Source organism: Neovison vison, chromosome 1 (genome assembly GCF_020171115.1).
Source record: "Neovison vison isolate M4711 chromosome 1, ASM_NN_V1, whole genome shotgun sequence".
Classification (NCBI taxonomy): Eukaryota; Metazoa; Chordata; class Mammalia; order Carnivora; family Mustelidae; genus Neogale; species Neogale vison.
In genome coordinates this window covers 306,118,919-306,132,384 of record NC_058091.1, presented here as the reverse complement: position 1 = coordinate 306,132,384, position 13,466 = coordinate 306,118,919, and the positions used below count along the sequence as shown (strand labels likewise).

The window sequence follows — 13,466 nt, the reverse complement described above, 5'->3', positions numbered from 1 at the left end:
AGAGAGCTTTACCATGGAAAAATAATTTCACGTATAATCTCTTATGATTCTTCTTTGGAAACTAGTCTTCAAACTATGCTCTAAGGAGTCAAAAGAATTCTGTGCAATCGTGGGGCCCCTGGAGGAAGCAAGGATAAAGATGGGAAGGATTTCAGGAGCCTAGCTCCAATGCCACCAAAGCAAATCTGTGGTTATCTGTTTTATAGCTTAGTCTTCTGCAAAAGATTTCATTTGGAAAAGTGGTTCTAAGAAAAAAAATGTGGAACTCCTTTTGAGGCTCTATGATTCTCACTTTTTTTTTTAATGAGAATGCTATGCAACCATTTATAAAATGGTTATATTCAAAACACTTTAAGATTATTTTTAGAAAAGATAAACCTTTTCAGAAATTCTGTAAAGAAACTTTCTTCTTACCTTTCTGTATTGTTTACATTTTTAAAGATATGTATAGGTTACTTTCAAAAACAGGAGGAAAACCCTTAAAATGATATTTGTTTTGAAAAAAATTGAGATCTCTCTCTTAAAAGACTGATTGAATTCCCTTAGCCAAAACAATAAGGTGACCATACAATTTTTGCCCAAACTACTCACTTTTGATAGTGACGGGGATGCCATTATTAGTCCAAGGCAATGGAAGTAACCTAGACTTTCCCAGACAAAGAGGGACATACTGTCAGTCATCCTACTGATGAAAGATGAGAACGTGACCCCATGGGAAAAACAAAAGAAACCCAAATGAAAAAACTGTCAAAAAACAGACGTGTGTCCTTGACTGGACTACAGGCCATCATCGTCCCACAGACATGCCAGGATGCCCAGTATCTGTCTTCTCATATACAACCTCAGTTTCATTTGGATCTGGATAAGCTAGAGATCTCGAGATAAACGCTCATCTCTATCAGAACTCACCCCAGCATGAACGGCTGAGAAAAGTTAATTCCAGCAGTTTGCCTAATTGGAAGCTCTCTAAAATTAATGAGTCTAGCTTAGTAGAAAGCTGGCTACTCAGCAGTCCAAAGAGGCACGAAACAGAGTACATGATCCTACAATGCTTCCGAGCAGAACTGTCAATGCACCCTTCACACTGTGTAGAAGGGAACAGGGCTAATGTACTTGCGAATCAGATAATGGGATCCTAAAGAACACAGATGTTTGTGTTTTGAAAGCCTACTTTATTATTGTCCTAATTACTATATTTCAAAGTGGTATGACTTCCAGAAATTTATTATATAGTTTAGGAGTTTTTGTATTAACAAAAAAGTTGCTTTCTACATAAAATATACCTTTTTCCAGGAAATTAATAAATGTCTCATGTTAAAGAGATACACCCTACAGATCTTCACCACCTTAACGGAGTAAACAATACCAGAGCTACTAATAAAAATATAGTGACAAGGTCTTGTTACACACTAAATAATTTGGCTGGCCTTTGTCCCTGGTTCCTAGGAGGGAGCCTTTAAACACCATCAATTTCCTAAGTAACGGGATTTTCTTTGTTATTCATGGCGGGTTTCTCAGACTACTCTTGCCAGAAAGACCAACCAAGTGATTGGGGGTTGGGGATTTGAACCATGTGCTATCAGCTGACCTTTTAGGAAGGGAGGGGACTTGGGGACTGAGTTCAATCACATGGCCAATGATTCAATCCATCATGCCTATGTAATGAAACCCAGTAAAAACTCTGGAGATTGTGTTCCAGGTGAGCCTCCTGGTTGGGGATACACACTGATGGGCCTGGAGGACAATGCATTCTGAGGACACAGAACGGTTACAGTTGGGACCCCCTGCCAACCAATGACTTGCTGCATCTCTTCTTTTGCCTGGTCCTGATTCATATCTTTTGTAATAAAACCATAATCATTAGCACAGCACTTTCCTAAATCCTGAGAGTCATTCTGGTGAATTATGGAAACCGCGAGTCGTCGGAATCCCTGAATCTCTAGCCAGTTCTTCAGAAGTGCTGGTGGCCTGGAAACCCAGACACGTGACAGATACCTGAAGTGAGAGAGGGCTTGTCGGGGCTGAACCCCTCACCTGTGAAGTCTTTAGTAGGTCCAGGCAGTTACTGCCAGGATTGCACTACATTGCTAAAGACATAATCTAGTCTCAAGAAACGTGAATAGTTAAATAATTACCCCACATAATGGGGAAAAAAAGTCACACTTTGATTTAAGGTTTTAAAACCTGCATTGACCAATAAAGTTAAAATTATAACCTTAAGAGGATGTTCTCCTAAAGTAAAACGAATAAAAGTTCTTTTAATGTAAAACAATATTGAGGGAAAGTGGCTAATGTTAGTAACAAAGGAATGTGTAAAATGTTAGCATCCTGCCAGCTTAGGGTAATTTAATGTGCTATTCCCCAAACACAAAAATACCACAGCTGAGTCTTTGCAATCTGTGGCTGACCTTCCATTCACACCTTCCTTCCCATCACCACCCTGTCAATGGCATTCATCTGCTAGAAGGCCAGCCGGTATTGGAAATTGCATCTCTAACAGAGGAGCATAATATAGTTGACAGTCTTATTTAGAAACTTAATCAATGGTCTTAGTTTTTTGGCACTCCACAGTCACCAATCACATTAAACGATACAAAGTCATGATTTAGCCATGCCGTCAACAATTTTCACAGCTCTTTGATATTTTAATTCCAACAGCTAAAAGAACAACAAAGTTAGACAAGAGCCAAGTTCTTTGGGTTGGGATTCTCCTAAAAATTTCCCTTCCATTTTCAATGTTAAGAAATGTGTTCTTTTTGTAAATGTGTTATTAATGTTCTAGCAGATATGAGAGATGATTTGAAAACAACTGAAGCATGAGGGGACACACAGGATTCCCTCCCCAGAGTCAGGAGGTCTTAGACAACTTGGAAATAAGAGCAAACAACCAGACCACCGCTGCAAACCCAGGTCATTCTTGGCAGTTCCACTGACAAAAGCAAAGGAAATTTGTGAGAATTTTTTTTCTGTTACTCCCCAATGATATGATAGGGTAAAATTGTCAATGCGATAACTCTTGAGATTTATTCCTGCAATACTGATAGGAGCTTCTGTCAAATGTTCAGTCAGGGAACAACAAGATGAATTGGAAATACCAGAACCAGAGATTGGAAGACTGGAAGACTGGAAGACTGTGGATCATGAGGATGTGAATTATGCAGAGGTCTACAAGAAGAACAAAGAGAAGAAAGGAGATATGGAAAGTATTTCTTTAGCCACACCAACAGCCCTTGATTCAATAGAGACCCATCAAAGACGACCCATGTGTCTAGCCTAAAGCCTAGAATAATACTATCGCCCACAGAAAAGCAGGTATTAGGGACAGCAGGCAAGTTTGGATGCAGGAATAAATGATACTCCTTTTAGTTTAGGATTTTACATGTTCATAGGATTTGCTAGATATTTTAAACACTACTGAGGCTTTTAACACCTTAGATAAGCTTCTTACATCTCCACAATTTACAATTATACAGCATAATCCGATGAGGGAGACATTCTACTGCAGGTGAAGAATGGAGGGTATACGCAGGGGATTTATCACCACTGGGAAAGTGCAGATGAAGGTCACGGGCACACAGAATAGTGAGGAGAGCTGAGCTACCACAGCTGATCACACATTTGGTCTTCATGGTGACACCAAAGAGCCAGTACCTGAAACATCAGTGGGGTGGTTGCAGAAGAAAAATTCAGACTCTTGATCATGTGACTTTCAGAATCATACTTTGACATAAACCCTTTGATAATGACTGTTTTGGCTGTTCCTTGTTCACCAATCAGCAGCACAGCCTGAAAGAGACGTTGAGAAAGAAATCCAAGGAGTGCAATACAATGAGTATGAGCTCAACCGTGGGCTCCCCCCAACGCCCCAAACCCCCATGTTGAGGCCCTCACACCCGGTACTTCAGAATGTGACTGTATCTGGAAATAGGATCTTCAAAGAGATGATCAGGTGACAATGAGGCCATTCGGGTGGGCCCTCGTTCAATCTAACTGGGATCCAGGGAAGAGGAGGAAATCCAGATGCACATACACAAAGAAACAGCACGGGGGGAATCACACGGGCAAAAAGCATGGGACACAGTGGAAAGACAGCCACCTGCAAGCCAAGGACAGAGGCCACAGCAGAAATCAAACTGTCGGCACCTTCCGTCTTGGGCTCCAGACCTCCAGAACTGGGGGGAAAGGAATGTCTGCTGTTTAAACCCCTCAGCCTGTGGTGGTTTGTGACGGTGGCCCCAGCAAACTAACACAGTCATCAGAAGAGAAGGATTTCTCCTTGGAAAAAACAAGTCAAAGTCGGCTTTCTCTCAACTAGTATGTGAGAAATAATTACTTGATCATGCGTGGGAACTACTCCCCTCTTAGCACTAATAATAAAAGAATATACTAATTTGGGTAATACTTACACTTACTTGAACAGCAAACCAAACACCTCAAGAGACATTTTAAAATATGCTACTGTCAATGAAAGTTAGGGAGCCGTACCTTGCCCTGTTTGGCGATGGTTTTAATTAGAAAGTCGGTCCTCACGTTGTCGACATTGGGCACCAGGATGGAGCCATATTCTGGGGTGACGTCAGACGGATACACATACTCCTCAGTACACGTGCTCCAGTGCCTCCATTCACCTGAGACGAGCAAAGAACACGCGCGTCTTCATGCCTACGAACCCCTGAATTCTGACCTAGAACAGGCAGACGTCCCTGACGTCTCATGAAGGTTTCAAAAACTCTCCATAGACTGAAGATCATTAGAACCATAGGTCTAAGTGGTAGTTAAATGTGTTAGCCAAGTCAAAATTTCCCAAGGAACAATTCCAAAGTGGTATTATTAGGAAATGTTAAGAAGAATCCTGGAATTTTCTTTTTAAATATGTCAGTCTTCAATAATGTCTATATAAACAAGAAGAAAGCAGGGATAGTAGTATGTGCCTAAAGCCATTTAAAATATCTAATCTCACAAGTTTTCATTACATTTTTTAAAAAGATTTTATTTATTTGACAGAGAGGGAGACGGCAAGAGAGGGAACACAAGTCGGGGAAGTGGGAGAGGGAGAGAGAAGCTCCCTGCCGAGCAGGGTCCTGGGATCATGACCTGACCCAAAGGCAGACACATAGTGACTGAGCCACCCAGGTGCCCCACATTATACACTTTTTTTGTTTTTTTACATAATATACTTTCCTAATTATAAACCGAAAATAGAAGATATATAAATAGTGTGTATGTGTGTATGCATGCGTGTGTGTGTATGTGTGTGTGTGTATGTATACATATATACACTTAGTAGTATGTACTTTATATATATGTAGGCACATTAAATAAACTAGACGAATATATGAATAGATATATAGATATGCATGTACAGATGAACACACATATTTGTAAAAATATACTTCATATTTTGTAATTTTTATGTAACTGCTGATTATACACATGACTGAAACAGATCTGATTTAGAGATTTTTCTCTAATTTGTTTTTTTTTAAAGATTGACTTATCCATTTTAGAAAGAGAGAGTTAGCATGACTTGGGGGATAGGGCAGAGGGACAGGGAGAGAGAGAATCCTCAAGCAGACTCCCCGCTGAGCGAGGAGCGAGCTAGGGGCTGGATCCCAGGACCCTGAGATCATGACTTGAGCTGAAATCAAGAGGCAGATGCTTAACCCACTGAGCCACCCAGGCACCCCCTTAGTTTGTTTTTACTTCATTAAAAGTTCAGTAAACAATATACTTAACAAGGGGATTTGTGCATTTGGAACACAAGTGAAATATTTCAAAAAAGAAACAATTAGGTTTCTTCACACATGAAAATTTCCATTTCAATTTTATAGCCAAGTGTTTTAACTGACATTTAGAAAAATAAAATTTATGTAAATATTAGCCTGTGGGGGAAAAAAACTGTTCCCATGTGTTGTGTATGAGGCCACGGAAGCAAGGACACTCACCAGTGGATGAGACATAATAGTCAAACATGGTGTCCTCTGTCCCCTGCGGAGGTGGCAAATCCAAGGTCAGCCCTTCCTGAGAGCGCAGCCAGTGCTCCACCCGGCGCCGGCCCTCCGGCTCCAGCAGGGCGCCGATGCTCCACATCAGGGAAAAGACGTACAGTCTCCCCAGGTGCTCGGGGGTCACCTCCACACCTTGCTCCTGAGCATGAAAGAAAAATTTTGTTTTAATGCTTGATTCTCCAACTAACATTTTACTTTGAGGTTTCAATGAAAATAACAAATATGTAAAATGGACAACAGTTTTCTCCAAGATAAGAACAGGGGAAAGATGAATGAAACGGGGAACAAATACAGAATGGATCTCGAGGAATACCAAGCCAGTCTCCACAATAAATCTGGATGCTTATTAGATGACAGTGAACTTGCCACTAAATTACAGAGCAATGGCTTCCTTGGTGAAAAAAGAAATGAGAAAAATGCAGAAGATGCATGTGCGTGTTTAAAACATCCCCCAACCACGGGTCTAACAGAGCCAATTTCAAATATTGTACTCTCTGCACAACATGGCTCTAAGAGAGAAATTTCTAGAAAGTTGAACAACTTACCTTTGGAGGGATCAGCCCTTGAAGCATGTTAATGCTCTGCATGATTACAAAAGCCTCAAGTATCTCCATCTTGTATTCTAAGTTCTGGATACTGAAGCGATAGAGGTCAGAGAAAGACTTGCTGTAGAGCTGACGAAGAATTTCAGCTTCTTGAGGTGAGCGTTTCTTAAGGAAACCCTGTTCATTTACAGATTAATGCATTAATAAGTTTATTAGCACACCAAGAGAATGTCCACTTGGAACAATAATTTTTTAAATATTAATTAATGTTAATAGGGCATACAGGATGTCAGGCCTTGCTAACCATGCTTTCATTCATTAGATTGTTTAGTGCTCAAGATAACGCTATGAGGTAGGCGTTATTCTTACCTTCTTTTACAGATGAGAAAACCAAGACCCAAAGAATTCAAGTAATGTGTCCAGGATCCCATAGCTGGTGGGTATCAAGGCCAGCATTTAGACACACACGTTCTGTTACCTCCCTATACAAGTGCTCAGGTGAAGAGGGAGAAAAAGTCTTAAGCTCTTAATTAAAATATTCTAGAACAAAATAAGGAGGCATTTATAGGGAAATAATTTAAGAAAAGAAAAAGGAATAAAAGAACAAAGGAAATCCACATCCACATTGTTTTAAATGGGGAGAAGGATTTATCAAGTTAGTTGTTTCCTTTTATGTCTTCTAACTTAATAACCAATGTAGAAAAATATCCAAGAATACTCCAGAAAATGGAGAAATGAGTCATTTAATGAACCCACTATTAGAAAGGTGTGTGTGATTTCTACCAAAATACCACTGACACAAAATATTCTCTGAAGCTGAAGCAAGTTCCTTCAGCCTCTAGAGATCGGCTCATTCTTAGACACAGAAGCAATAAAATGTTGATTCCAAATTATTCATCAGTTCATGAATTTACCAGGGTTCCACAGCCACAAAAACAGAAAGTAGTACTTTAAGTTGATGGAACCAAAAACAATGTCATAACACAGGGTCAAGTTATCAGCTTAGCTCCCAGGAGCGAGATTCCCGCCCGTCTGCCTCTAACAACTTCCTCGGAGCTGCCTTGGATCACTTTCAACACTTCCAGTCTGATTCTTTGTCAGTCTTGCTTCTTGCTAAGCGTTCGTGAAAAGAAACTGCATTATTTAAGGTGATCACTGGGTGTTATAAGCAAATAATGAATCATTGAACACTTCATCAAAAAAAAAAAAGCAAAATAAACTTTCAAAATTGGAGTCACAGAAAAATAAATAAATAAATAAGTACATATAAACAACTAGGTAAGGGGCACGTGGGTGGCTTAGTCAGTTGTGTATCCGACTGTTGATCTCAGCTCAGGTTTTGATCTCAGGGATGTGAGTTCAAGCCCTATGTTGGGCTCCACGCTGAGTATGGAGCCTGCTTTAAAAAAAAAAAAAATACCCCTTCAGTAAGTGTAGCTTTTTTTTTTTTTAAAGATTTTACTTATTTGACAGACAGAGATCATAAGTAGGCAGAGAGGCAGGCAGAGAGGGGGAAGCAGACTCCCCGCTGAGCTGAGAGCCCGACTTGGGGCTCGACCCCAGCACCCTGAGATCATGACCTGAGCCGAAAGCAGAGGCCCAACCCACTGAGCCACCCAGGTGCCCCCTGTAAGTGTAGCTTTAATGTAGAAACCTTATTCAGCCTCAACATAGAACATAATAGAAGCTGACTGCATAAATAGAAAAGTCTAAATATTCATTAGCTACTCATATAAAGTATTCTTTAAAAGCCTTTGTGAATGTGAATATTTGGGAAAAATCACAGAAATACTTTTCTACTTGGAACTTGCTGCTGTAACTGTAGTTACCAAATCTGGACCTATTATGGTGCTTTTAAAAACAAAAGCAAAATCAAACAAATTCCTGAACCTCCCCCCACTACATTCCCCCACCCTGAGATTCTAATTTGGTAGAACTGGGGTATGACCCCTTCAGCTGTATTTTAAAGAACTGTCGATGATGATTATTCTTGCAAAGCCAGGGGTCAGAACCCTTGCCCTGTAGTCTCCTTAATGGGCAGATAATTTAATTGTGAAATCTGAAATCTTTAGAAGCATGTTTAGTGACATATCCAATTATACATAAGTATCATTTTTCTCTATAATCCCCTCTTTTCTCATATCTTCACATTTTACCAAACCTTAACCATTTTACAACCCAGGTTTCTGTAAATTTTGAGAAGATATTATTAAAAGCTAATATATATTCATAGAGAAAGAGAAGCACAAAACAATGACAATATAAAGCAAACATCTACTTAATTAAATTATGATTTTGTAAGTTTTCAATCAAAATCTTCTCCAAAAAAAATTATTTAAATAAAATAATAAATTTCACCAACAATGTCAAAAAAGATTTCACATCTGTCTTATCTAATAAGCATTTTGCCTTATAACATTTAAAATATCTAAGTGTGCAAGGCATTTAACTATAATCTGATTATAATCAATATACTCTAGAATGTATTGGTGATAAGAAAATAATATACCTTTTCATGAACTGGAGATACTATCCAAAATATTATTTCCAAGAACAAACCAAAAACCAATGACTACTAGATCTCAAAGAAGTTGCTTGTATGTAATTTTTCCCTTAGATCGAATTTTAATAAATTGTTTTCTTCAAGCTGATATTCTAAGATGATCGCTCCCAAACTTTATATGACTGAGTATTTTTTAAAATGTCAAATTAAATTTTACTTATTCACAGTTTGGCGGGATTATTGATTCAGCGATGGCTGGCAATAACTCCACAACCCACAGTGGAAATCATAGGTCTACAGAGATGAGAAGATCCCTGCAGACACCAGAATGCTAAAGGAAGCTGTAAGGGACAGTCAGGGTTCCAACGTTCTGAAGCAGACAAGGAGCTGCCACAAACAACAGCGATGGGATGCGACAACACCACAGGTCTGCAGAAAAATTAGCATGTGCTCTACAGGAATGCGCTCTACAGGAATGCACTCTACAGGAACGTGCTCTACACAAATGCTAAAGATCCATTTTTCCTCTCTCAGTGCACAAAAGAGACTCCTCCACTCATACCTCAAGAATAGGACTCCAATCGAGGATAGATGAACTCATGAAAACCATTCCATTTCTTGAGACAGTAGCAGGTGAAGCATTGTCAATGTTATGGGGTTCAAAAATGATCTTGCAGTTGGGAGCCATGGGAATCCGATCGCCATTCGCAAGGGTTAGAGTTTTGTTATCATCCAAAACAGAATTCAGATTTTCAATCCAAATGGCATCAACTGGACCATCAAGAACTATCCAGATATGCTCACCTAGAATAGTCCACCAAAGGTGGGGGGGAAGCATACATACACAGATATACGTAGACCCATAACTATTATACTTGAAGAAGTACTATAACTTAATGTAATTGTCATTAAACTTTGATAGACATGATTATCTTATTTTATCCCATAGGACTTTTCCAGTTCTTTATATACCAATTGTGAAAGCACATAATCAAAGCAAACAGCCATTTGTTCATTGAATAAATATTCATTGAGCACTTCTTATATATCAGCACTGTTCTAGAGTCTGGGGATATCATGGTAAATAAGACAATGTCTTGCTTTCACAAAGCTTACATTCTAAGAGATAGAGATGATAATCAAACCAATAAGCAAAGAAATATGCAAGATAAGAAAAATTAAGAAGGACAAGAAGATGGGGCATTGCTTTAGATAAGGTAGTCAATAAAATATTTCAGGAGAATGAATTGATGGAAAGATCTAGAGGTAGAATCTTCCAGGTAGTAGGAATAGCAAGTGCAAAGGTCTCAAAGTGAGTGAAAGCATATGGTGTCCCAGGAAGAGCAAGAAGTTGAACCTAGTAAGCAAGAAGAGATGAAGGAGTAGAATGTGAGTACAGTCAGAAGGACTGCAGAACCACAGAATCAACTCTTGCTTGCATGTCTTACATTGGAGATGTCCCACAGACATCCCATAGTGTCATTGAGCTAGAGGTCCAAGGGAGAGGTCAGGGTTGAAGATGAACATGTAGAAGCCACCGGCTTAGAGATGACATTTAAAACCATAGACTGGGTATGGCTTTTTCTAGATAGTAAAAGTAGACAGAAACGGGAGGTCTGAGGACAGAGCCACTTCGATGTTCAGACTTCTGGTAGTGTCTCCTTTGCTGGCTTCTCTCCCTGCCAGACCCCTCATGAGGCAGAAGTAGAAGGAGAGCCAACAGATAAAGTTTCCCTGAATCCAAGCAAGGGAAGAGTTTCAAGAAGGGGAGTAATCAACCATGCCAGGTACTATGAGAGCCAGACTAGCCTGAGAACTGATCATTTATATCTGAGTGGCCTTGAAAGAGTCGTTTTTGGAGGACCACTGGGGACAAAATCTAATGGGAGCCATGTATGGAGATATTTGGAAATTAAAAAAGTGACAAGCATCAGCAGAATGGTCAATGACAAGGCCATGATAAATTGAAGTATTTGGTTTAATAGTTCCTCTTACTCACCTAGTCTCTAGTTTCTCTTTATTGACACCATGATCAAGTTTGCAACTCTAGTTTTTATTTACTGTGTAAGACCTATAATATATTCAATGCCAAATCAACTGCTCTGAAAAATCTTCATTATGCTCATTGGACTTGAATTTAAGTAAAATGATAACCTAAACACCAAGGTCACTTAGAAAAAGCATGTTGCCCTCTTTAAGGAGGGAAAAAACCACCTCTCTGAGCTCCCATTCTTGGGAGCACTGGGCACTGGATCTGTGTTTACACGGGACTATTGAAACAAGGTCAGAAACAAAATTTGATTTCCAGTAAAGCAATAATTCCAAATATGAGCACACTTTTGAAATCCCAGATTTTAGGTTGATGAGCTCCATTCCCTGAGAACTTGGATGTCATCACATTAAACATTTATCAGTAGAAAGTGTTCCTGAAAAAATAGCTCCAGTATCTTGTCCTTCTCCTGGATCCTTCTTTCTCTCTTCAAGTGCATTCACTACGCCTTTCTCCTCCTTATTCGGGAGTGAGAAAGCATGATGAGAGCAGAGTTAATGTCACCTCTTCCATCTGAGCTTATGTTCGAGGAACAATGGACTCAATTTCCAGACTCCATAAGTAAGCGAAAATTCAGAGTGAACCAATAGCCTTTAACAAGTTGGCTCACAGGACAACCAAACACCAGGGTATACCTAATCAGAATAATTTCTTAATTCAATATAAACTTCATTTTTGGTATATGTAATCTTCCCAAAGGAGACCCTTTCCTCCTGTGATTTTATAGGAGAATCGGTCTTCTAAAAATAGCCTAGACTTAAATAAAAGTAACATTTTTAAAAGAGTCAGTGAAATAGTTATAGTAAAATCACTTTATTCAACACCATCAATTTTCCTTAACAGCTTTTTCTTTCTCTTTTATTCTAAGATACCACAAGGAAACGGAAATATTTATTTAAAAGGAAAATAATTCCCCTTGTAACAACAACAAAGATAAAAGGTGGGAGAGGGGGATTTAAAATACCCTAATCAAATATACTGATTCAGGAATTCTTAGTCTCGGCTCAGATATTATATGGAGAACATGTTCTACTAATTCTAAATAGGGACCAAGGGTTTTATTTAGAAGGACATGTCAAAAATAACATTCATCTTCTACCTTTCTTAGCCCTCAGTGTTTTCCTCCAAAGGGTTGAAAATATCCCATCAGTCCAGTCGTTTGTGGCCACGTCAAGCCGACCAAACATCTGTGGAGCCGTAATCGCTTTGGGATTCATCCTCAGTTCCCGGTGTGGCTTTCCACAATCTGTACCGAGTAAATCCAGATTTTAAATGACACATGTAGAGTGAACCATCCTTAGGTAACACTGAACTAATCTGCAATGTACCATCAGCGGGTGTTCAAAATACGGAAAGGCAAACTTACACAGAGAATATATGTCTTACTGCATTCCAAGTTATCATAATTAACACTGTCATATTTTATGGACTAGAATACTTTTGTTTTTATCCTTATATAGGAGAAAATTACAGGAAACACAAGGGAGGAAAGATACCATGTTGGCACTAATGAACAAATTAATATGACCTGGAAATCTTTCAAATTTCACAACTCAGAAATCTTCTGATTTATTGTATACCAGATTAAGTCTGGTCCCAGAAATGTCACCCAGAAGATGCCTCATTCTCTCCATTACTGGCTTCGATTTGCTGAGATGTGTTCTTGTTCATTTGGGACAAGTCCATTAAACTAATCCTGCAAGAATTGAGGACTTCTTCTCTGTGGCTGACCTCAGAAAAATGTCTTTGATCCTCCAAACCTTAAAACTACTCTGAATGCACCCACTGTACATAAGGGACTGTGGTTAATAAGCAGAAAGGTGAAGAATAAGGCTTAAAGTAAAAATCATAAAAATGGATGCTAAAATATTACATATCACATGAAAGATTGGTGAACACAGGCAAGCATACATACCCATGCACTCTGAAAAAGGTGTTAAAAACCCTTTAAAACTGGGGCACCTGGATGGCTCAACCAGTTAAGCGTTCAGCTCTTGATTTCAGCTCAGATCATGATATCAGGGTCAGGAGATCAAGTCCCACATGAGCTCTGAGGGGTTACCCACTCAGTGGGGAGTCTGCTTCTCTCCCTCTGTTCCAACCCCACCTCCTGCCCCCTACCCTGATCTCTCACTCTCTCATCCTCGCTCTCCCTCTCTTAGATAAACAAATAAATCTTTAAAAAATATTAAAACCAGGGCTCCTGGGTGTCTCAGTGGGTTAAGCCTCTGCTTTCAGCTCAGGTCATGGTCTCAGGGTCCTGGGATCATGCCCCACATCAGGCTCTCTGCTCAGTGGGGAGCCTGCTTCTCTGCCTGTTTGTGATCGCACTCTCTCTCTCTCTCTGTCAAACAAATAAA

General features: G+C 39.5%; 1 protein-coding gene across 1 annotated transcript in view; it reads right to left on the bottom strand.

Annotated features, from left to right (window-relative positions):
* Positions 1-13,466, bottom strand: part of DNAH5 (dynein axonemal heavy chain 5) — a 168,892-nt gene that overhangs the window by 96,101 nt on the left and 59,325 nt on the right. The window contains exons 26-31 of the mRNA XM_044233758.1: positions 12,206-12,352; positions 9,619-9,860; positions 6,554-6,730; positions 5,946-6,147; positions 4,486-4,628; positions 3,652-3,786 (exon numbers count right to left, since the gene is read on the bottom strand). Coding sequence (XP_044089693.1) covers positions 3,652-3,786; positions 4,486-4,628; positions 5,946-6,147; positions 6,554-6,730; positions 9,619-9,860; positions 12,206-12,352 — 1,046 coding nt within the window. The remainder of the gene's footprint in view (positions 1-3,651; positions 3,787-4,485; positions 4,629-5,945; positions 6,148-6,553; positions 6,731-9,618; positions 9,861-12,205; positions 12,353-13,466) is intronic.